The sequence below is a fragment of the Staurois parvus genome, unplaced genomic scaffold, assembly GCF_062004578.1.
Source record: "Staurois parvus isolate SC_StPar_1 unplaced genomic scaffold, SC_StPar_1.0 ptg000114l, whole genome shotgun sequence".
In the NCBI taxonomy this organism is placed as follows: Eukaryota; Metazoa; Chordata; class Amphibia; order Anura; family Ranidae; genus Staurois; species Staurois parvus.
In genome coordinates this window covers 34,493-59,133 of record NW_028317910.1, presented here as the reverse complement: position 1 = coordinate 59,133, position 24,641 = coordinate 34,493, and the positions used below count along the sequence as shown (strand labels likewise).

The 24,641-nt window shown below is 42.6% G+C and overlaps 1 protein-coding gene and 1 long non-coding RNA gene across 2 annotated transcripts; one reads left to right on the top strand and one right to left on the bottom strand.

Moving 5' to 3' along the window:
• The first annotated feature begins 6,354 nt into the window (after window positions 1-6,354).
• Window positions 6,355-18,396, top strand: BHLHE41 (basic helix-loop-helix family member e41). Its single transcript, XM_089671682.1, has 5 exons — window positions 6,355-6,570; window positions 6,649-6,712; window positions 9,247-9,354; window positions 9,607-9,718; window positions 10,632-18,396. Exons 1-5 carry the CDS (start codon window positions 6,515-6,517, stop codon window positions 11,552-11,554), a joined length of 1,263 nt encoding a protein of 420 aa, XP_089527808.1. The 5' UTR covers window positions 6,355-6,514; the 3' UTR covers window positions 11,555-18,396.
• Window positions 18,397-20,709: 2,313 nt separating this feature from the next.
• LOC149467341 (uncharacterized) lies at window positions 20,710-23,303 on the bottom strand. Its single transcript, XR_016311940.1, has 2 exons — window positions 23,067-23,303; window positions 20,710-21,877 (listed from the first exon to the last, which is right to left on the bottom strand). It is a non-coding gene; the product is annotated as an uncharacterized LOC149467341 (long non-coding RNA).
• Window positions 23,304-24,641: the final 1,338 nt, after the last annotated feature.

Genomic DNA, 24,641 nt, shown 5'->3' with positions numbered 1-24,641 from the left:
AGCTCTGCCTCTGCTGATGAATGGGAAGAGAAGGGCTGGAACTCCACAGTGATCAGTAGCCGCCAGCCAGCTTGCAGTAAGGGACTGAGTCTGAGAGGAACACTGGAATGAGCTGTAGCTCAGCTCTTACACTGGCCCCAGTCACCTGGCATCTTCCTCTGTCCTTTCTTCCTCCCCTCTGCTGCCCCCCCTTAGCTGAATGATCATTCATGATGTGGTGGTGCCCAACACAGAGAGAATGCCAACATATTCTGCGCCCAGGCACCCCTAGGTGTCAGTGTGCCCTAGGTGGCCACCTAGTTTGGCTAGTGGAAGCATCGGCCCTGTGTGCAAGGGGTCTTAAAGTCTCAGAATATTGTGATACCGTTGTGACATGCTAATTCTCTGTCTCTCTGAGCCAGAAAAGATCTCACAGTAAACCGGATTTGGAATTTCTGGCATAAACATTCACATGGTTCAGAAAACAGTCGTCCCACACTACCTGGTCCCGGGCAAACAGAAACAAAGATCTGAGACTCAAGTCATTTGCCAGGTTTGGAAAGTGCGTGGAATGCATTCACCGAGATCTGAAGCGATGACATTAGCGCTGTCACATGGGGACAGGCAGAGTCCTAAGCTCTGATTTCGGGTTCATTCATATGGGCGATGGAGCTGTATGTAAACATCTGCACCCAGATCTGTACCCTATACAAATCCATGGCTGGCACCGCTGCCCTTCGCATGTAGATGTCCATACCTGTGGGTAGGTACTTGTGACTAGAGCCCCTGACTGTCCCTTGAGGCAGACAGTTTAAGCCCAGGGCTGGTGGTCCTAGCTGCATACACACCGGGCACAACTAATCGTACAGCTTATTTGCCGCCAAAGAGTGCTGCTACGTCCACAGTTTAGTCGCTCCCAGGGGCGGACTGATCATTTGGAAACTCGGGCACCGCCTGAGGGCCCGGGGTCAGTAGGGGGCCCCATGAGATGCCCCTGGTACCTTTTTCATAGGCTTTTTTGAGTTTGGGCAAGGACACAGGGGCCCCATGATCCCCTATTGCCCGGGGGCCCCATGAGTTGTCAGTCCGCCCCTGGTCGCATCTGAACGCAGTAGCCCCATCGCCCGTATGAATGAGGCTTTACATAAAGATTCAACTTTTCACTCCTGTGGGCGAGTGAATCGGTGGGGTGTTGAAAGTCAGAGAAAGCTGACTCAAGGCACTTGAAGGAAGCCCCCTGCGTTGTTTATCAGAGCAGGCATGGGAATGGAGGAGCACAGCCCGCACAGGTCAGGTGCTCCGCAGGCTCGTGACTCCAGGCAAAGAGAAGCTTTTAAACATTTTACACCTCCACATGAGGACTCATGATATGCCGAGAGTCACACAACCCACACCACACTTCAATTTTGTTTGTGCAACAATATGAGTGTAACATCCCAGAGGATATTGTGGATACACGGCCTCCCGTTGAGGTCAGATACATTCATAGCTGTCAGGCTTCAGTCATGTGAGGATGTCCGGGCAATGCATGAAATCTGATTCTTGTATAACACAAGCACCCTTATTCAGCAGGATTTTCATAGTGCTTCTGGCAGCCTCTTCTTACATGATTCTCTGTACATCTGCCTTTACAGTGCGCAATGCCTGGAATCAGGGAACACAGCCGCTTGCATTTTAGCAGGATAAAATTCATGGCAAATGGGGATATAACAGCTGGAGGCAGGTGATGATCATCAGACTTGTCCTCCTCCTTCAGAAAATGCTAGCTGCCTGGCTGTCAATGGATGCAGAAAGCAAAGCCAGGAACACACCTAATCTGCGTACTTATGCACAGGATTGGAAAGTAAGACCCAGCATGAAAGCCAGGCAAGTAGCATTTTTAGAAGGAGGTCAGAAAAGTCAGTTTTGTTAGTACTTTGAAGGATACTTTGAAGCAAAACCACATTGAAGTCATAGTTGGTAGACCAGCACCTGGATGAAGGTGGGTGAGACACTTAGATGAGCTTTTAGGTGGCAAACAGCTTAGGGTGGGTCCCTTCACCAGTTCCACAATGTTTACTGGTAGCAGGCAGGAGGCGGAGCAGTGGCACAAAGTCTGCTGAACTGCAAGTTGTGTAAAGTGTTGTCACCCCCTTCTTTTAGATATAGCACAGCGGAGGTTAGGAAGACTCCATGCCTATATACTGTATATATATATATATATATATATATATATATATATATATATATATATATAAATATTACTCTACAAACATTGGGGTATATAAAACAAACCTTATATTTGTGACTCAGTCGTGTCATTTGCTATTTGACCGGAGTTCTCCTTTAACGTACAGTGTCCAGCATCTCCTGATCTCATGTGACATCTGAAGATTGTGAAAAAAACAGAGTCACCTGACAGACCGCTGGTTAGCCAGGGACTCCATCTAGCATGTCATGTACATATTTAACCCTTTGTGACCTACTTAAGAGCCATTGTAAATCTCAAGTCCAGTTTTGCTTTTTGTTTAGATTCCTTTGGATTTCAGAACAAAACGAGAGCGAACAGAAAAAAAAAGTCCCATACATCTCAATATCTAAAAAAAAGCCTACAATTTTCAACAATGCTTCAATATCGAATCATGAAAAAAAAGAACTAGATGAACTGCTGCAGCTCCTTATAAAGCAGCTAGGATCATAAAAGATCCCGCATCACGCACAGGAACTTCAAAAATTCATGCTGCCTGCATTTTCTGCAGGATTATTTTTGCATAGAGTAGGAAAGGCTTAAAAACCTCTGTCGGGTGTATGTTGTTTGAAAAAGTTGAATAATAGTGCTGAAATTCTGAAGTTTTTTTTTGCCTTTATTTTATAATATAGCCGTCATCTAATAGTATGGCAGTAGTGTGGGTATAGAAAGTCTGAGTGTGGAGAATCTGGATACTGGACTGGCAGCTTCTGCTTAACAAAGGATTTCCATGGTCATCTTGGATGGAGACAGGAATTCATTAATTTAGAAATAAAGCAATTACTACAGATTTGGCGCTGGAGGGGTATATATAGAGAGCTAAAAGAAAGTCCAAAATGTCCATTAATAAAGTCCAAGACAGGGAGGGGGGGGAACTATGAGAGTTCACAGTGGCACAATAGCAAAACGGCAGCTTCAGTGGCAGAACCGTCAGAGCAAAGCTGGACTCTGTATGCAAAAGAAAGAAAGGAGAGGGGTGCCAGACTAAGTGCAGCATTAGATGTACAGTTTATTGGCACAGTGACAATTGGCAACTTACAAGAATTAAAAAAGAGATAGGCATGTCACCAAAGATGTGGTCCAAACTCCCGGGAACTGGAGGACAGGAGATGTCCAGGCATCAGGGTTTTGGCTGGAGAGAGGATCCTACAGCAGCCAGCCGCCGCAGGAAACCAGCATGGAACGCAAATGGCGCTGGGGCGGTAGTGACGTCAGCGTTGGAACGTGATGACGTGGACAGGGTGGACTGACCATTTGGGGCATCTCATGGGGTCAGTAGGGGGCCCCATGAGATGCCCCTGGTACCTTTTTCATAGGTTTTTTTGAGTTTGGGCAAGGACACAGGGGCCCCATGATACCCTATTGCCGGGGGCCCCATGAGTTGTCAGTCCGCCCCTGGACATGGATTATTATTATTATACAGTATTTATATAGGGCCAACAGTTTGCTCAGCGCTTTACAATATAACGGGAGACAATACAGCAACAATACAGTTCAATACAAGAGGGATAGGAGGGCCCTGCTCCTTGGAGCTTACAATCTAGGATGGGTGGTAACGCGTTTTGAAGCAGAACTTCTTCCTCAGACCTCTCCAGGATCCTCTCTCCAGCCATAACCCTGATGCCTGGACACCTCCTGTCCTCCTTCAGTTCCCGGGAGTTTGGACCACATCTTTGGTGACATGCCTATCTCTTTTTTAATTCTTGTAAGTTGCCAATTGTCACTGTGCCAATAAACTGTACATCTAATGCTGCACTTAGTCTGGCGCCCCTCTCCTTTCTTTCTTTAGAAATAAAGCAGCATACTGGGATATTTAGGTTCATATATAAGTTATTCGGAAGACAGATTGTTTACAAAGCCAACACATTGCAGGGGATGTAGATACACCCCCTTCACCAAGACTTAAAAACTGAAACAATGTATACAGACTCAGCAGTAAAAAAAAAGTTTGCTGCTTTGCTTCTAGAACCAGCTATATTACAACACTGAAACACAAAACCTCCTTCACATGAGTGTGGGGGTCTAATGCCAATACTTAATGCACATCCCTTTCACAACTGAAGAAAAGAACGCACAACACCTTGCTGCCCTCTCCAGAATGGGGATGTCCCAAACACAAAAGAAGAGAGGGTGCACCAGCCTAGTGCATTGTCTCTAAGCCATGGTTCACACTAAATGCATGTTGTGTTAAGACATCTGATAAACGAATGACACCCCAATGCACCAAGACAAGCCAGCTGGACTGTAGCATGCGTTGCAGTGCATTGCATTAGGAAAAAGTTCATGAGTGTTTTTAGGCACATTAGGGTGTGCTGGCAGCCCATTCATTAATAATCAGCTACCCTAACCTATCATTCAAAATAAATGGAACCACAACGCATGTTACGTCTGTTAATGAACATTGCAACAAGTGTGAATCCAGTCTTAAGCATTAGGGAAATATTAAAAACTGCCATTAGCACATTTTTTGTATGTTTTTATGCTCAATTTAATATGTTGGTTTGCTTTTAGTGGATATTTAAGCTCACACGACCAAATTCAGTCAAACTTTGCTGTTCTTGTAAAAATGTAAAGCGAAAAGGTATATCAGGCAGATTTCTTTCCCACCGAAGAATTGCCAATTGAAGTGCCTGGACATGATAGGAAACTAGCGCTAAACTATTGACAGTCACCAAGCATTCGCAGCCTCTTAAGCTCACTATTCACTCTACGGTTTGTCTGTACAGTTTCTGTACAATCTCCTGTATTGTGGCCACACATGCTTTGATTTTATTATCTGATTCTATCAGAGTGATCAAATCTGCAAAACAATGCACACAGCCATAACTTGATTTCTGATCGATTTAGACTCCATTTAGATCAACCAGAGCAGAAACATTGATCAATTTGCATCGATTGGCAGCATTTATTTCATGGATACAGTCGTATTTTGATCAAAGCAGATCATGAGGTTACATATTTGGAACTGAGATATGATTGATAACTTACGATTGTTTGTTTCTATCGTATCTTAACTATCAATCAAGATCCACTTCCCTCTGTGGGGCATATTGATTGAATGGGTTGTTGACTGTACATTGATTATTCCTATTAGATGAACTTGATCAGAAAAGAAATCGATCATTTATTGCATCTCAACTGTTGATCAAAATCTACTTCCCAGTGTGTGGCATATTGATTGAATGGGTTGTTGACTGTACATTGATTATTCCTATTAGAAGAAATTGCTCAGAAAAGAAATTGATCATTTATCGCATCTCAACTGTTGATCGAAATCCACTTCCCAGTGTGTGGCATATTGATTGAATGGGTTGTTGACTGTACAGTGATTATTCCTATTAGAAGAAATTGATCAGAAAAGAAATCGATCATTTATCGCATCTCAACTGTTGATCGAAATCCACTTCCCAGTGTGTTGCATATCAATCAACTGGGCTGTCGACTATAGATTGATTATTACTATTGGAAGAAATTGATTGGAAAATAAATCAATAATTTATCAACACATGTATGGCCACCATTAGGTTTATAATACAAGGAGCTAGTTAACTTATCAATTAGCACCCTTGTGCTGCATGAATGCTGGTAGATCTAAAGGAGTTTGTACGGCAAGATTGTAACATGTGGCAGGGTGCTAAAATCCTGGAAAATCATTGATTCTTCACATTTTTTTAATATGTGAATATAGTTTCTGTGATGTAAAAAATCACTCAATTTAAGTGTCCGCGCCTTGAATGTCTGTTTTTCTGCTGATTTTACCATCCATGCAGGATATTTGGGAGAATCTGAAAAAAACTCTAAATTTGCCACGTTTCAATCCAATTTGCTGTGGGTATTTATAAACTGATATTAAATTGCCAATTTTAATAAAAATAGCATTTAGCTGCTAGTAATGGCAATATTCCCAGTAATGGAGTATACGTTATGTGTCATACATGAACAGCATCAGCAGGGTTATTTGCAAAAAAAAAAAAAAATTCTCCACTCCCAAGCAGCATGTGAGGGTTATTACAAGCCGGCGTGACGTGTACAAGCCACAGACAGATAAAGATGACTTGTATTCCCCCAGGAAAATACACCTGTGCTTCCAGTTGCATCCAGTAGGGGGCCCCACCGAGTCACTCCTATGACTTTTTTTGCAGCCATCTTCTGTCTGCAAAGCAGAAGCAGCAGTGTCAGAGAAAGAGCGAGGGAGCAGGGGAGAGGGAGCTCCGCTGTCTCTCACAACTGCACAAGTCTGAATGTACCCCTGCTTTAAAGAGAACCCCCCTATAAGACTGGCAGCCTGAGGACTGGAGATCTTCAGCCATGGAGGAAGGCATCCACAGCCTGCAGGAAAGGCAGTTGTCCAGGGAATTCTTAGGGTAAGGCTCTAGGACTTGCAGCTCTGCTGAGAAGTGACTTGCAGACGCTCAGCCTAATAACCTGTCACTTCATTGCAGAATGGATTACCCTCCCCTGTACCTGTGCAAGCCCAAAAGAGGGATCAAGCGAGACGACACCAAGGTAAGACCCCTTTTTTCTGAGAAAGGTGGGGGCGAATTTTTACGAGCCAGACGGGGACTCGACTAAACTTGTTAGGAATTTTAACGACTCCGATGTTAAATAGTTGCTAACATGTTAGAATAAACTTAACACTGACACCCCTATGTAGTTGGCAGTCTTTGTAAACCATTTCCAGGGACACCTTTTGCTGCTCAAGATTTTTTTTTAGGGCTGAGGGTCTCATCTGTCACCCCAGACAGGATCTCTAAATTAAACTTGCTGGGAATGTTAATAGCACCTAGGACAAATAACACAGTTGTCAATATTTTGACAGTCATTTCCAGGGGCACTTTTTTTTTTTTGATGGTTCGGTAAGCTTGCTATTTCGAGAGGCTGAGGGTCTCGTCTGTCACCCCAGGCTGGAACTCTGGAATAAACTTGCTGGGAATCTTAATGGCACCAAGGTAAAAGAACATAACTGTCAATATTTTCGCAGTCACTTCCAAGGACATTGGCCAGACTGGATAAGCCTGTTGGGCATGATACTCTGTGGGGGGATCACAAATCGCTATATACCCCACATTGATTGAAATTGGCTATAGATGCTTTTAGATTTGCCACCTAAAAATATTATCACAAAAAAAAGCACAGAATTAATCACTAGTGTAGGAAAGATTTTCCTGGCCAGATTAGACTGAGCAGCACTTCCAGGGACTGAAATTTTCCAGGGACAATCTTGGAAGCTGTAACTGAAAATTAAGGGTTGTTGGCAAATAGCAACATTTTGAGATGGTTCAAAATCTGAATCTAATGCTTGGGAAAGGTGGAGTTTTCTTGGTCGGATTTTAAACCAGAAACATTTACAGGGACAATTTTGGAAGCTGTCACTGGAAATTAAGTACTGTTATCTACGGGGGAAGGGGGGGGGGGGATAGGGGATTACTTATCTTGGGTTTAAGGGTCTCTCATTTGAGTTCATGAATTTATTCCAGAGAAAGTTTTCCAGCTCGCCCCTGTGCATTGTGCCAGTATTGCAGCTCGCCCCTGTGCATTGTGCCAGTATTGCAGCTCGCCCCTGTGCATTGTGCCAGTATTGCAAGTCGCCCCTGTGCATTGTGCCATTATTGCAGCTCGCCCCTCTGCATTGTGCCAGTTTTGCGGCTCGCGCCTCTGCATTGTGCCAGTTTTGTGGCTCGTCCCTGTTCATTGTGCCAGTTTTGTGGCTCGCCCCTCTGCATTGTGCCAGTAATGCAGCTCACCACTGTGCATTGTGCCAGTTTTGTAGCTCGCCCCTGTGCATTGTGCCAGCTTTGTAGCTCGCCCCTGTGCATTGTGCCAGTTTTGTAGCTCGCCCCTGTGCATTGTGCCAGTTTTGTAGCTCGCCCCTCTGCATTGTGCCAGTTTTGTAGCTCGCCCCTGTGCATTGTGCCAATTTTGTAGCTCGCCCCTGTGCATTGTGCCAGTTTTGTAGCTCGCCCCTGTGCATTGTGCCAGTTTTGTAGCTTGCCCCTGTGCATTGTGCCAGTTTTGTAGCTCGCCCCTGTGCATTGTGCCAGTATTGCAGCTCGCCCCTGTGCATTGTGCCAGTATTGCAGCTCGCCCCTGTGCATTGTGGCAGTTTTGTAGCTCGCAACTGTACATTGTGGCAGTTTTGCAGCTCGCCCCTGTGCATTGTGCAAGTTTTGCAGCTCGCTCCTGTGCATTGTGCAAGTTTTGCAGCTCGCTCCTGTGCATTGTGCAAGTTTTGCAGCTCGCTCCTGTGCATTGTGCAAGTTTTGCAGCTCGCCCCTGTGCATTGTGGCAGTTTTGCAGCTCGCCCCTGTGCATTGTGGCAGTTTTGCAGCTCGCTCCTGTGCATTGTGGCAGTTTTGCAGCTCGCTCCTGTGCATTGTGCAAGTTTTGCAGCTCGCTCCTGTGCATTGTGCAAGTTTTGCAGCTCGCTCCTGTGCATTGTGCAAGTTTTGCAGCTCGCTCCTGTGCATTGTGCAAGTTTTGCAGCTCGCCCCTGTGCATTGTGGCAGTTTTGCAGCTCGCCCCTGTGCATTGTGCAAGTTTTGCAGCTCGCCCCTGTGCATTGTGGCAGTTGCAGCTCGCCCCTGTGCATTGTGGCAGTTTTGCAACTCTCCCCTGTGCATTGTGGCAGTTTTGCAGCTCGCCCCTGTGCATTGTGGCAGTTTTGCAGCTCGCCCCTGTGCATTGTGGCAGTTTTGCAGTTCGCCCCTGTAAATTGTGGCAGTTTTGCAACTTGCCCCATGCACTGTGCAAGTTTTGCAGCTCGCCCCTGTGCATTGTGCCAGTTTTGCAGCTCGCCCCTGTGCATTGTGCCAGTTTTGCAGCTCGCCCCTGTGCATTGTGCCAGTTTTGCAGCTCATCCAGGTGCATTAGAGAATAAAAAAAGACTTTAGGATAACTTTGTCATCAATCTTAAATGCTTTTGTTATTACATGTGTGCAATGTGTAAGACGGAAAGTCTGGGATAACCTTCCTGTGAATATGTTCATTAAAATAACTCCCCTGCCCCCCCCCCCTTTTTTCTTCTACTCGTTCTCTTTCAGGAGACGTACAAGCTTCCTCACCGTCTCATAGAGAAAAAACGAAGAGACAGGATAAATGAATGTATAGCCCAGCTGAAAGATTTGCTGCCAGAACATCTCAAGCTCACAGTAAGAGCTCTCCTTTTCATTTATAATTAATAGGCCCTAATATTTGACTACCATCCATTGATCTTTTTTTGGCGTGTCACTTAAGGATAAGAAACGATCGCTACTGCTTTTTTTTTTTTTGTGCCATGTTGGGTAAAGTGGAAGGTTGCTGGCTGCCCCAGATGAATGCATTAAAAAAATATAAAGTATGTTCCTCCTTTAGTCGTGTAATTGCTAATATCACGTCGATTTTTCTCCCCTCTCTGCTCACAGACGTTGGGGCACTTGGAAAAAGCGGTTGTGCTGGAGTTAACTTTGAAACACTTGAAGGGTTTGACATCCCTGACGGAGCAGCAGCACCAGAAAATTATCTCCTTACAGAACGGTGAGTGACCACATGATTATTGTTCTTCTCCTTATTGATTTGACCACAGCCAACTTCACCTAAAGTTTGTAGATTTTTTTTTATGGCTTTCTAAAATCTTCTGGTAACTTTTTTTTGTTTGGCAAATCCTGCTTGTGTTTCATATCTGTATTTTGCATTCTGTAATGGGATACTGTCACGCCAGCTAACACGTGAAAGGACAGTAACGCCGCCTACCTGATTAATATGGTAATGTGAGGAAGGATGGTGAGATAATCGACTTTGTAAATAGTGTCCAGTAGCTGTTTTCTGTTGTGCCGGTATAGGATTCTGAAGTACCCAAACGTTCATATGTTGCCGGTCATCAAGGGGAGGGGAGGCAGTTATCCACTAAATGGGATCAGGAACAATAGGCAGAATTTAAACATCTCAAAGTGGGCTAGGTGGATACTTTGGGTTCCTATGTAAAGGAGCATGGTTATTCATTATTAGTTACAGTATGGATTGTTTTTTTTTGCCCTGCCTCTGAGATTGACATTTGCCAGAAATGTTCTATAAGCCTTGCTTAAGTTTTTCATTCTCTAGTCATTATAATATTTACAGCTTCCCCTTTTAAGGCAAATAATTTATGCCTGAAAAAGCTTCAAGGTTGGCAACAAACCACAGAAAGTTAATGTGAGTCATTGAATGTGTTTTGTTTTGGAGAAATGGAATCAATTTGACTGGTCATTGGTTGCCTGTGCCTTGTTTGTTTACTAAAGTGTTCTGTTCTCGAGATGTTCATAGAAAAAAAAAAATAGGTAGAGGGAAAGATGGGAGTTGGTTTTAATTGGATCTTGAAGAAATTCTGGTGCCGAGATTTAATACTGTATGAGCAGGTGACAGGAAGATGGCTTGTGTTGACTGTTCTCCTTCTCTGTTTACTGTGAAACAGGTGAGCGTTCCATGAAATCTCCCCTCCAATCAGATCTGGATGCCTTTCATTCCGGTTTTCAGACGTGTGCCAAAGAAGTCCTGCAGTACCTGTCACGCTTTGAAAGCTGGACTACCCGGGATCAGAGGTGTACCCAGCTTCTCAACCACCTTCACACCGTGTCCAGCCAAATTCTACCCAGCTCCCAGCTCCTCTTACAACAGGTGCCCACCGGCAAGGCTTCTTCTCAGTCCCCCAGCCGAGGGCTGCCTAAGGTGGAGAACCAAACAAACTGTGTGCCTGTTATCCAGAGGACGCATAACTTGGAGCTTAGTGAAAATGACACAGACACTGACAGCGGTTATGGAGGTGAAGGGGAAAAGTTGGAGTCAAAATCTGAGGGACAGAACAATGTAGGAGCCAAGGGCCAAGGGGCCAATGGTGTGACCGTGAAACAGGAGCCACTGGATGAGCCTGCACCCAAAAGGTTTAAGCCAGACTGCTCTGGACCCGGCAGCACAGCTGTTGAGACTGAACCAGCTGTGCGACCCGACGCCAACCTGCTTAACTCTCTCATGGGATTTGGAAGTAGCCCTTTCAGTCAGCAGGCCCCTTTCTGTTTGCCATTTTACTTCATCTCACCCTCGGCAGCTGCTGCCGCGGCAGCCTACATGCCTTTCTTAGACAAGGGCAACTTGGAGAAGTACCTCTATCCAGCAGCCGCTGCTGCTGCAGCCCCTATCCCTTTCATCTACCCGGGTTTACCTGCCCAGGCGGCTGGTACTTTCCCATGTCTGTCCTCCGTGTTGTCCCCTGAAAAGTTAGCAAGCTGCTCCACTGCCCTACTCCCTGACCTCCCCTCATCGCCCTTCCAGGCTGGTCCTGTCATGACCGACCTACAAGACCCTTTACAAGATCTCCGGCCGCCCCCCAAGGACAACTAAAACAATGATGCAAAAAAAAAAAAAAGAAAAAAAAAAGACCTATATCTATATATTAAGAGCCTCTCATTTTGTAGCAAGTCTCGTTTTTAACCGGATCAACATTAGCCTCGTACATTGATGGGATATGGACACATTTATTTAGCTTACAAAAGTTGCTGAGTATGAAAAACAGGAAAAATGGACCTCCACGATGAATGGCTAAGCTACCCGACAGCACAAAATTAACTGTTATTGATAGTGCCATCTTTTGGAAAACACCAGGGTGCATTTTTGAAAATCGGAGCCAAAATCGAGCTGTTACCCACAGCAACTGGGTCCAGGGTCTCCTGAGAAAGATAAAACCCAAATGCTTGCTATGGACAACAGCTCAACTTTTTCTGAATCTGAATTCTGAATCTGAATTGTTAGGAATGCGCCCAATGCAACAAAAACAGGGATGATTTTGTGCTACTAAGCACTTTAAAATCTCATGTGTAACTGAGCTCTAATGTGTAAAAAGGTGCATATAATTTACTTTATATTTTTATATGAAAATATTTTTAGAGATTTGCCCCTGCCAAGCGACAGCTATAAAAAGTTTAGCCTAACACTATCCCCTTTGAAAGTTTAACCAACAAATTGGGCTTTGGGAAGTGCACATCCGTTTGCGACACAATATTCTCTAAGCAGAGCAAATCATAGACATAGGCTGCCTACAACTGACCCCATTATGGTGTACTAAAGGTTGTATTTTTATGTTGCCTGTGTGTTATTGCACATACGACAATAAGTGCGGCAAAACTTTAACTATTTAAAACTGTAACAGACTGAGCTATAAAATTGGGCAAAGAACAAAGTCCATTTACCAATAGCAACCCTGCAGACCACAATATGCCAGTTTTGACTGGTTGCATTGGGTACACGTTGTGCTTTTCCTTGTTAATTAAATCTGGAACAAATCAAATTTTTTTTACTGTAAAAATCTAGGAGGGAAATGAGTCCCTGGTGGATAGGAAAAAACATCTTTACAACACTCTAAAGATCCTCATTCATATTTCAGTCTGATCGGTTGATAGATTGTTTTGATATCCCAGTCAAACCTATAAAAAAATGTCTGGCCCTTTTTTTTCGGTCAATTTTTAAGTGTTACCAAATGCAATTGCCCTAAACTTTTTGATGCAGTGTGGTTTTAGCATTTGAGATACAAGCAAACAAAACCCAACAGAAAAGCAAATATTCAGTAAAATACAAAATTACTAATAAATAAATATATATATATATATATATATATATATATATATATATATATATGTGTGTGTGTGTGTGGTCAGCATTGATGTTAAAAGAAATATATTTGGTCGAACTGATCAGCAAAGTGCTTAAAGGGGAACTCTGTTTTAAGATGTATTGACATCCCCAGCACAAACACTAATGATTGTTATTCTTTAATGAAGCATTGGGTTAAATATTAACTTCACTGCTTATCATTTGCCATATCTAAGCCTTAGGAAATAATCTAAAGTAGATTAGTTGGAGTCACCCTTTAAACTAATTAAACACTGCCCTGTTGAATTCTTTAGAGTAGAATTTAACAAAGCAGTATTTGTATCTAAAATTGCAGCATCTCCTAAAACCATAAATAAAATCCAGACAATCCTTTTTATAGCAGTGAACCTTTTTAGCAGTTTTCTGTTGCTGTGTATTGGTACCTTGTCCCCTTAGGGAGGGACCTTAGGTTTTCAAAGTTTGCATCTTAAGGTAATCAATTCAAAGGATCACTTAGCCCCGATTTACATCAAAGTGGCGACTGTGACAACTGAGGATTCTGGGCAACATTATTGTGGATGTCATACCAAGCCACTTTGAAGTCACACAAAGATAGTGCAGGGACCTTATTGAAAGTCGCTGCAACTTGATTTGCACAGATTAGAATGGGGCTATTGCTGGTAATGGGATGCGACTTGTCATGCAACTTCGATTCTGTAAGCCGCATGACAAGTTGCACTGATGTGAACCAGGGCTTAAACCTCAAAGTGTATGTATTTCATACATTGCAACTGATACAAGCTAATTTCAGGTAATACTAAAGATATGACATCCAGAGTACCCCTTCAGATTTGAATGGAGCTCATAAGAGTTGCAGATCTTGCAGATGATGTATAATTTTCAGTGATTGGCTATCTATTTTACAGATCTGGTAGCTCAGACTGTATCAGATGTGCTGTGTATAACAGCGATGCTGGGAATGCCAAATTTCACAAAAGGCAACTGGGCTTCTCTGCTGTCTGTTGGGCTTCACTGAGCTGCTGTCAGTCATCCTGACGTGTACAGACCCGGAAATTGTCAGGGCGTCATATATTCACTATTATCTGGAGCCAGCCAAGCAAAAGGAATGCATTACATAACTAAATTTAGAGATTTTAACAGTCCTTTTGTTGCAGTCCATATGCAATTACTGAATGCAGAGCCTGTTAAAGTGGCATGCCAGCTTCGTGTCATTAAGCAGGATTTTCCTTCACCGTTTACAATAGGCCATCCAAGCCGAATGCTCCTAATAGCTAATTATTTCAGGTGCTGTTGCCATAAGCGGTTATATAACCAAGTTATAATTATGCCTTGTTTGGCCGAGAGAATATTGTGTTCCAAGCCTTGCATTCACCCGAAATTAGTTCAGCTGACAGTATTATATAACACTCCTCTTACGTAGGTGTTTAATTGGGCTAAACAAACCTCGCCTCATGACCAAATCAAGATAGTTTGCACACTGTCTGCACAGTCTCGGTTGCACATCCACAGTCAATATTATTCTACAATCCCAATGTGTCCATCTCTACGCAGTTTTAATGTTGGTCCTATGTTTATGGCTATTTAAAAAAACTTTTTTTTTTTGCTGTATAAAAAGCCTAAATTGTGTTATAAAAACGTTTAAAAAATAGTCTCCTTGCTATGTCGGAGCTGTCAAAATGTTTTTTCAGCAGGGGACAAAAAAACTTTTAAAAAAAACTTTTCAGTATTTTTTTTTAATATTTTGGGCTTCAGAGCAATTTTAAAAAAGCAAGGAAAAAGACGTAGACTCCAAAACTTTAGTTCTTAGCACTTTAATTTTACCAGTTTCTGTTGAAATTTTATGTTCCACTTTGTAGAATTGCACTCGGACCTGAGGTTCTTTATCTTTCTCTACTCGAAATACTTGAAAGCAAAACTGAGTTTGATAATATCGGTGTATTTGTGGACGCAATGGTAGCACTTTAAGGCTTGACTGGTGGCGAGTGAAGTGTTTTTTTTTTTTAAGTGTCTCTTTATCGCAACTTTAAAGTGCACCTGTCAAGAATGCAGTTGTTTTATGGGCATGGGCAGTATTTAGAAGGATGCAGCCTATCTGATCATTAGGAACCAATGCCATGAAGGCATCTCCTCATGCTTTTATCCCACCCATAGATCCTAGAGAGCAGATAGACTTGCCTGTTGATTGCTTAAACAACTCCTCCCACACAACAGGCTCCTCTGACAGGTACATTTAAGTAACTGGTAGTAAAAGTGCATTTTATTCCAATAATAATTTTACTGTTTTATATTTGCTCAAAAACAGTTTGTGCACTGAAGAAAATTAATTTATTTGTATTTTGTGTAGTTATTAGTAGTTATTAGTAAGTCAATAAACTGGAAAATGGCTGTTGGTCGATCTTAGACAAGTTTTGGCTCTGTAGCTGCAGTGGAAATACAAATCTCAGCATGTCAAAGGGGTCATTTTGGGACTTGTAGTTCCTTGGCAAAGCTTGTAGGGCTGTAAACCTCTTTGGCTCTGGGTGTTATAACGGGACCCTTTTGGCAAGGAGCTTGAGCACAGATTTATAAAAGTCAAGGGTGGAAAAAAGTTTGCCAAACTCTTTGAAAAGGGCTTTCTTTCTTTATACCCCTTGGCTTCTTTCATTAGATCCCTCCTCCTTTTCTTTGTCCTAATTTTTAAAGTATATGCCAAATACCAGGATAGTGCAGGGCATTGGCCCAATTATATATTTCCCTTTAAATTAAGTTTTGGGTGTGCACCGAACTATTTCTGAGTAAGGTGCCAACTCTCCTCCCATAGTATGACACCAGTCCAGCCCCATGGCCCAGATAATCACATGGTGTCATGTGGTTGTTCTGTTCATTAACCCCTGCCTACATGTAATAATTGCCACTACTGAACCAAAGAATAGTTGGATTGCTTTGAAGAGAATTATGAAGTTTTTTTTGTTTGGTATATGATATAGCACTTTGCTGTCCTAATCTACTTTTGGGAAGCTTTATCAGTTGACTAATCAGAATTATACAGGAGAGCTCTACCTGCTCTTAGACATTGAGACCAAATATACAGTACCTTAAATTATTGTTTGAGTATCTCAACTTTTTTGATCCCTTTTTGCCCATCTGTATTAATCTGATGGAAAATGATGGCGTTGGCTACAAACGAGAATCAATAAGTAATCAATAAATATGATCCCCATAAAATGTTTTTAAAGTTGCTGCTCAGACAGAGTAGCCTGGTCATCTGCCTATCTGCCTTTTCCTTATGGTATATGTCACCTAGAGGTCTTTAAAATTCTTACTATGAATTCTTTCTGAAGACAATCGCAGCTGACAAGAATACGCACAATTTTTTTTGCCATAATGGGAAACTTTAATATTACCTGGGCAAGTTTAAAGGCGGATGGATAAGATGGTACACATGCAGGGGATTCATTTTCAGTTGGCCACTGGGGCTCTATTTGTAGTGTTCTCTGGCCTTCATTTACTTATCAGCGCTTGTGCTTACCCCAAGCCACAATTTTCTTTTTCTTTTTTCTTCTTTAATGTTTGTTTTGACAGAATATTGGGATGCTTACCAGATGGACTCTTACTGCATACTAAATGCCCACTAACCACTTATCCAGAAACAGGAAGATACTATATAGTATATGGTAAATGGTTGAATGAACAGTCAGCAATGGTCTAGCCTTACGCAATCTTTTTAACTTTGTTTGCTCATGAAAGCCAATGAGAAAAAAAGGAAACTCCCATACTGCCTAATTAGATGTTTGAACAGAACCCCAGTTAGAGAAAAAATTGCCCCTTTAGTAAATCATTCCCTAAGGCTGCCCACAGATCCTCAGAGGAGGTCAAACGTCCGTGCCAACCATGCAAAAGCCCCAGGAGGGGATAGCTGTCTATGAGAAGATCAACTTCCCTGTACATGGGAGTGGTGTAGGACGGGGGAAGGACAGAATGAGCAAAAATTAAGTACCGTCAAACGTTTTTTTTCAGCTTGGTAGATTGCCTGTTACTCAAGACGTCAAACACCCAGGATTAGGGGCCTCCTATGGATGTGAGATGCTAATGAACTCTGACTCTCATCATATCTGGCAAAAGCCTAGTATAGTCAACAGCTATTCACTAGCTCTGCTCCATCTGTTAAGAAACTATTTGATTTTACACCCCAGTAGCTTGCTGGGCCTTGTAGTTCATGATCAGCTGGAATGTTGCAAATTTGCCGTCGCTAAAACCTAGACAATCTATCTAGAGCATGCTTAGAATTATGGTTCCACAGTGGCAGCAGACACGTGTATGTGTTTTTACCCTAAAGTAGATCTAAACCCAGTCACTAAGATCTCATATAAACTTTTAATATGCTAAAGTAATTTTAAAAGTAGTTTTCATTCTTTTAAACACTGCCTTTTAATAATAATTAGCGATACTTCCATAAATGTCCTTTGTTCAGGCACTTATCACAGGTTATCGGTGACAACCAAGGGCACATGCACCCCTGGTAGAGACTGTAAATGGCCATGCTAGCTCACAGACATGGCCCACTGTGGTCACTATCAAGTAGCTGCTCCAATGATGTGTAGCCAGCACTGGAGCAAGTTCATGTAGACAGGCTAAAAGAAATGGGAAGAAGAATAAAATAAGTGAAAGCAGAAAGAAAAAGAAAGAAAAAAAAACATGGCCATTGATACACATTGAAAATGAAGGGTTAAGATCTACTTTAACGAGTTGTTAACACTTCGCAAATACTAATAACATAGCGTAAGACATGGCTTCCCATTGTGATTAGCACCCGAAATTCAGTATATTTATCCTTTAGGCCGACACAGGTCCTTACCAAATTGTGATTTTCTTTCTCAAACCAGTGATTATTTTTCAGTGTATTTGGGGTAAAGATCCCTTTTGGATGTGTGCGCACTCTGTGCGAATGCTAAATATATTTTTTTTTTGGGGGGGGGGCAGGGAGGGGGAGGGTGCAGGTAAAGGATGATAAGCTGCAATTTGCCTTTCCCCACAATTTTCTGGGTTTAACGTCACGCCTTTCTGTCCCGCAAGCGACCAAACAGCGGCTAATGATGGGGGGGGGGGGGGGAAGCTTTTTTTAATCAGACTTCAGAAGATCTCCTCTAGATATTCTTAGTTTGTTTCCAAGGTAGCACTGTGAGTTATCACACTTCAACGTTATATAAGAGGTGAGATACGACAAAGTGATTAAAGGGTAAAGAAATAATCGAGTGTTTCTCTCTTCTTTTTTTCTTTTGCTGCTGTTTGCCTCAAACGCTGTGTTTAAACAACGTTCTAAAAACCTTTAAAAGCCCACGCCGGGGCTTCTGTGTACATAGTTGTTAAATACATCCAAACGTTTGATGTCGGACAAGCTATTTTTGTAATGGGAGGGGTGGGGTGGGGAGGGGGGGTTAAAAATTTGTGTCAAATGTTTCTTTTTTTTGCATTGAGATATGTCATATGGAGAGAGTCTCTGTGACAGCGGTTGCACTTTTGTTGAAATGCTTTGCTTGGTAGGAAATGTTTGCTGTCTTAAATTATTAAAATATAAATAAAATGCCTTCTCAGAGAAACTGTGTGCATGAAGTGTTTTACTCCTTGTGTACAAAGTTCCTTTGCCTTTGCCTTTCCCTTTCCCTTCCTTTTCTTCCTTCCCTCCTTCTTTATTCTTTCCATCTGACTTCTCTTCCGATCCTTCATCTGTCTCTCCCTACCTTCTTCCTTTACTTTCATTTTTCCTTTCTTTTCTCTCCACTTCATCCCTTTCCTTTAAATCCTTTACTTCCTTTTTCCCTGCTTTCTTCCTTTTCTTTTATTCTTTCTTCTACCTTTCTCTTGTTTTTCCTTCCCTGCTTCCCCCTCTCTTCCTTCCTTCTTCCCTTCTTCCTCCTGTCGTTTCCTTTTTTTCCCTTCCTTCCTTCCTTACTTTCTTTCTGCCTCCTTCCAATCTTTCTTCTTTCCTTTCATCCTCTTAAACCTTTATTCTTCCTTCTGTTCTCTTTTTTCTCACTTCTTCCACACTTCTACTTTTCTTTCTATCTTACCTTCCCACTTCCCTCCATTTCAGTCTTCCATTCTTCATTACATCCCTTCCTTTCTTCTAGGCTTTCTTCCTTCTATGCATCTTTTCTTATACATTCCCATTTCTTTTTCCTTTCCTCTTTCCTTTTTCTCCTTTTCTTTCCTTTCCTTTTCCTCTTTTCTTTTATTTCCTTTCCTTTTCCCCCTTCTTTTTCTTTCCTTTCCCTCTTTTCTTTCATTTTCCTCTTTTTTTCCTTTCTTTTCCTTTTCCTCTTTCTATCCTTTCTTTTTCCTCTTTCTTTTCCTTTCATTTCCCCTTTCCTTTCATTTCCTTTCCTCTTTTCTTTCTTTTCTTTTCCTTTCCTTTCTTTTCCTTTCCTTTCTTTTCCTTTCCTTTCCTTTTCCTCTCCTTTCCTTTCCTCTTTTCTTTCCTTTCATTTTGCTCTTATAATTTTCCTTCCCTATGTTCCTATTTTTCCCCCTCCTTCCTTACCTTTCTTCCTTCTTTCCTGAACCCCTCTATCCTTTCCTCTCCCTCTTTATTCTTTCTTTTCTTCCTTCTTTCCATTTTTCTTTAAAGGGCTACCCAAGAAAATTTTTTAAACTTATGTGAACACACACATAACAAATACGTATCCACCTCTATCCCCATGTCCCCCCCACACAAAAAAAGAAAAGTGCCCATGTTTCTCTAGTGAGAGAAGTACAAGGGCCACTTCCCACCATCACTTCTGAGGATGCTACTTACCTGGAGGTTGGTTATACTTATCCAGTTTCTGAGTCACTGAGCCAGAAAAAGAATTCCGTTCAGGATTCCTGATTTCACTTGTTGCATGCTTGGTGTTAGCCATGTAATTACAACAGCCAGACAGCTGACATTTTCAGGAGGAGGCCTGTAGTGAAAGCTTCCATGATAGGTTTCCTTTACCAACATTAAAGCTCATATTTCCCCAGAGTCTGGTGTGGATGAGCCCTGACAGAAGCAGACGGTGGTACTGAGATGTGGGGGGGGGGGGGGAATCTGTCAGTATGCTTGGTATATAGCGGGGAGGAAAGATACAGACAGCTCGCCTACACAACACAGTGTGATTCTCATACAGCGGCCAGATGACTGACAGCCGAGGTCACCGAACAGGACAAGATGTGACACATTGGCAGTTACAGCCAACGTTTAGGTGGACATGAACATACGACTAGACAAGACCGGCGGAATGGAAAGTACATTGTGAAAATCACTTTACAGATTGACCTGACCAGATAGACTTCATCATATTGTGTGTTGCTATCTTAGAGGACACAAGAAGAGAAAGCACAAAGTTCGAAATAAATACACAAACTTAAAAAAAACAGATTCTAGTTTATGATTTGGAAGACTTCATTTAAAAACCAGCAAGGCCTACTGTTTCATGTTTTGGACACCAACTAGCCTTTGCACATTATGTAGTTTACTCCAACAGTACCACCCCCCACCTTCCCCAGCCACATACAGAGCCACAACAGCAAACTGCACACCTGCTGGGAAGGTACTTGTTCAGCTCACCTAATAAATTGATTTAAATTATATCCAATCAGATGTTTGCATTGCACAGTTGATGGTAACTTTTGTGTTACAGTTTAAAACCTGAAAGTGTGGCCAGATTTACTCTTTGTACATAAAAACTGGTTTATGTTATGTAGACTGAAATCACAATTCTCTTTGTTGGCTCACAATAGCCAATCCGATTGCAGTCTTTATAAGAGAATAAAAACTGGAGAAAGTACACTTGAACTTGATTGGCTGCTGAGTCATTCAATGATTAAAACAACTTTTAATTAAAAAAAATTTCACTTTAAAAGTCCAGTTGCAGACAAATAAAAACACCCAGTTAAACCCAATTGTTTATTCATGGAAGTACAGTATATCTAAACGAAAGCTTTCTGTTTGTTTTGGACAGAGCTAGAAAATGTTAAAACTTCTACAAATTTTTTTATTTTTTCAAGATAAAAAAGGGTGAATAATCTCACAATTCCTATGCTTTAAAGTGGTTGTAAACTGCTAAAATTAAAAATGAACAAAGCATATCCTTCTGTAGTGTGTACTAGCCTCAGTCCAAAGCACCTAATGTAATATTTGGCTGCTCTGTCATTCCTGTGTTATATGCTTGTGTTACTTCTCTCTGTCAATGCCAACAGCAAGCAATCCCAGGAGAAGGCTGTATATATATTTATATCTGAGTGTTACATTGTTTTGGTTTATTATTTTTTAAAAGAAGAGAGCTTTGAAAAGTTCAGAAACAGTTTAATATTTGTGAGGGTTTTTTTTTAGGAAAATCCAACGCATTTCAGGGGGTACAGCAGGGCCCCTGCTGAACCAGCAATTGGAGGAACCTGCTGATGCTCTTGTTACTGTTTTTTCTCAAGGATCTCTTCGTATGTCTGGATTCTCTCCAAGTAAAACTATCAAACCCTGCTGAAGGGGCGCCCTTCTGTATCTTCGAAACGCGTTGGATTTCCTAAGAACCTTGCAATATAATAAACTGTTTCTGTACTTGTGGAAGTTTTTGGCATGCTCATATCTTTTACATGAAGCTTCTGCTCCAAGGAGCACTCCAGGCTCATTCTGTACTGTAGACAAAAATGTTAACTCTCCAGCGCCTCAAGGGAGCCAATGCCAGGGGGAGGCCAGGGGATCAGGTTTGTGAATGACCTATGGATAAAGTTCCGGAGATGCAGCCTTCCTCAGATAGGGAAATCAATGAACTGGAAGGAAGCATACAGGTGGCCCAAACTCCTAGGGCATTATCCAAGGTATATTAAAAAGTGTAAAAAGACATACTCAAAAACATAGCACATATATAAAGCCTATAAGGTGACAGAGATGGCCGCAAGGATGGCGGAGTGTCCGACTGGTGGTGCGATCGGCCTGCCGACGCGTTTCGAATCCCTTTCCTCAGAGCTATCATTCTTTACTGTAGTAAGGGTCTGGTGCCCCACCTTCTTATTTGTCCACCAGGATTATATTGCTGACTGGGTCCCTGCCATATCTTCTGGTACCTGAGGAAAGAGATAGATGATACTGGATGCCCTCCAGCTAAGAAATGAGGTCAGCTCTTTCTGACTTCTTGCTTCTTCTAATGCATTTTATTAGAATCTCACAGTGAGCAGTGAAATCTTGCCCTGAAAAGTCAGTGCAGGAGAGGACAACTATGCAAGACTGAAGGAAAGGCTGGAGTTCAACTTTTATTTATGTAGAACTACACCCTTAAGGGTTGCTTAATAATTTTTGGGTTCCCTGTCGATCTGGACCTCTTGTTGAAAGTCCCACACCACTGTACGCTTGTGATCAAAATAAATCACAACTGTAAAATGGACTCACACACACGTTAATATAAATCAATATGAAGTTTATATTGGGATTAAAGGTAACTTGGCCAAAAAGAACAAAATATCACTGATATATGCAGCAAATATAATCACTGTTGGCAATTGTGAGCAAAAGTAACGACATTCACAGTAAAGCAACAATAATTGTTAGCAGGCCTGCTTTCAGAAATAATCCTCTGCCTCCAATCTGAGGGGACTGCTGAATCCCCAGTGAGTAGAAACAACTACCAAGAAATAGATAAGCTTACTGTGGGTCCTCAGAACTAGATGACAAGGATTAGATGTGAAGTAAAGAAAATTCTCGTGAAATTGAGTACTGTCCCTTTTAAAGCACTACAGTGTCTTCTGCGCGCTTGTTGGGGCCCAGTTGGTATGAAGCTGAGTTGAGGTGTGGTTTATAGTTCCCCAGGATGGTAACACAAAGATAGTGAGGGAACAGGGGGAGATTTAACACTTTTCCTCTTGGTGGTAGCGAATTAGTGCAGGTTCCCCTTTAAAGCACTACACATTGGTCAGGCTTGAAGTAATGAATAGCAGCAATTGGCATAAGTGTCTATGGACAAGGATCACTCCCACTGAATATCAAAGGCAAATTGAACAGTAGTAGGAATCCTGCTTTGTTGAAAAAAGGAAACTTCTTGTTTCAGTTGGCACTGCTGTATCCTGGCCTGCAATTGTATGTCCCACAGTCAGCTTGTATAATAAACTGTAATGCAGATGTATCCCAACAATGGCGGCTGCGAGAACTAGGCCACAAACTGGGACAACTATTTGTAATGTTCAAAACTATGTGCAAGTAGATAGCTGAGGTGGCACTGTCAGTATTCACTTGGTTAGTGGGTGCATTGGTCTCTCTCACCTGATCAGTGGTCCTGTAGATTGTAGCGGTCCATCTTTACCTGCAGATGGGGTCAGTCCAAGGACTCTCTGTTTCAGACTCAGCGTCCCGTCTGGTCTCCTGCCATCAGACTGGCCTGCTGGGCAGTGTGGCAGACTGGGTGGTCAGTAGGCTCTTTCCGCTCTTCCTCTCTCTCCAACCCTGGCTCCGTGGCCTAGTTCAGCACTTCAGCCATCAACACACCTCCTTCTCCTTCAGTCTCTCACTGCACTCTCTTGGCCAATCTCCCAGGCTTTTATATTTATATGCCCCCGCCCACACGCTGCCTTTCTTGGGAAATGTAGTCCCTGACTGCCCTGCTCACCAGCTGAGTCTTGCTCTTCAGCATACAAGTTCCAGAGGGCTGTTCTGTCCATGTGAATGACCCTGAATGGCAGACCCCGCCATCTAAAATCCATCTTAATGTATTGCAAGTAATAACATTTCTATGAGTTACATTTTAAAAAAACTGCTAGTATAACTACCTGTGATGTACCTTCATATTATTTTTCTATGCAGTTCTGCACAGAGGTCACTAGACGTCTGATTGGCATTTGCTCAGCGCTGTCAACTAAACATGCTTTCAGGCACTGGGGGAGAAAGGGAAGGGCCGAAAGGCAGTATACAGGAGGAAAGAGCAACCTTAGCAGTTTGATGGGCTCATTCATAGTCCAATGTGGTGGTGAGCAACAAAGGAAACTGCGACAGTGAATAGAGGATCATATGACGGGAGGGACTGCAGACAGTACATATCCAAGAAGTGCAGTTAACAGTTGACTGGGGTTGTGCTGTGCTACATTGTTTCCACCTGATATTGACAGATCTCCATTCTTCTGTGACAAGCTGGCTGAAACCATTATTCCTGGTCCCAGTTTGTTCACCGGGCCTGAAATGGTTAATCCGCCCAGAGCTGGCGAGCTTTCCGCTGAGCCCTCTATTTTGGGCGAGGGTGAAATCAGGTTGCACACACCAGAGACGTGACCTGGGCTGCTTTTACATGTCTCCTAAATGTCACCTCACGCGCTGGAAACACTACGCCGACATCAATCAAACATACCTTTCATTGCACCTAAACATAGAGACGGACGGGGCCCAACACCCTCGCTCTGGGGGAGCCACCACCTTGTTATAGGATGTTTGTTCCTGAGCTGTCCGCAGGCGGTGAGCCCAGGGCCTCGGTGCTGTATAATAGCCAGTTCTACATTTTATTTTTTCCATCTGTGTAGTGAAGGCCTTTAGTATCTGACACCTTCAAACATTTTGTGTCTGTGCCCCTTCCCTCTTGCTCATGCAGGACACCACAGACAAGACATTGAAAACGTCCACTGCATTGTCCTGTTTTCCTGGTTCAGACATCTTCAGCTCTGCCCAGCTGAGGAGGAATAGTGACCATGCAGGAGACAAAATACAATTTTTTTCCATTTCCAAAATGCCAAGCCACACACCGTGCACGCTTCCCACACCGCACACTGCCTTTGCAATCTTCTATGGGTGCCAATACATTGTTAACAGTACCCCAAAGGCAGATCACAAATACAGTGTTTTGGGAGCCAGATA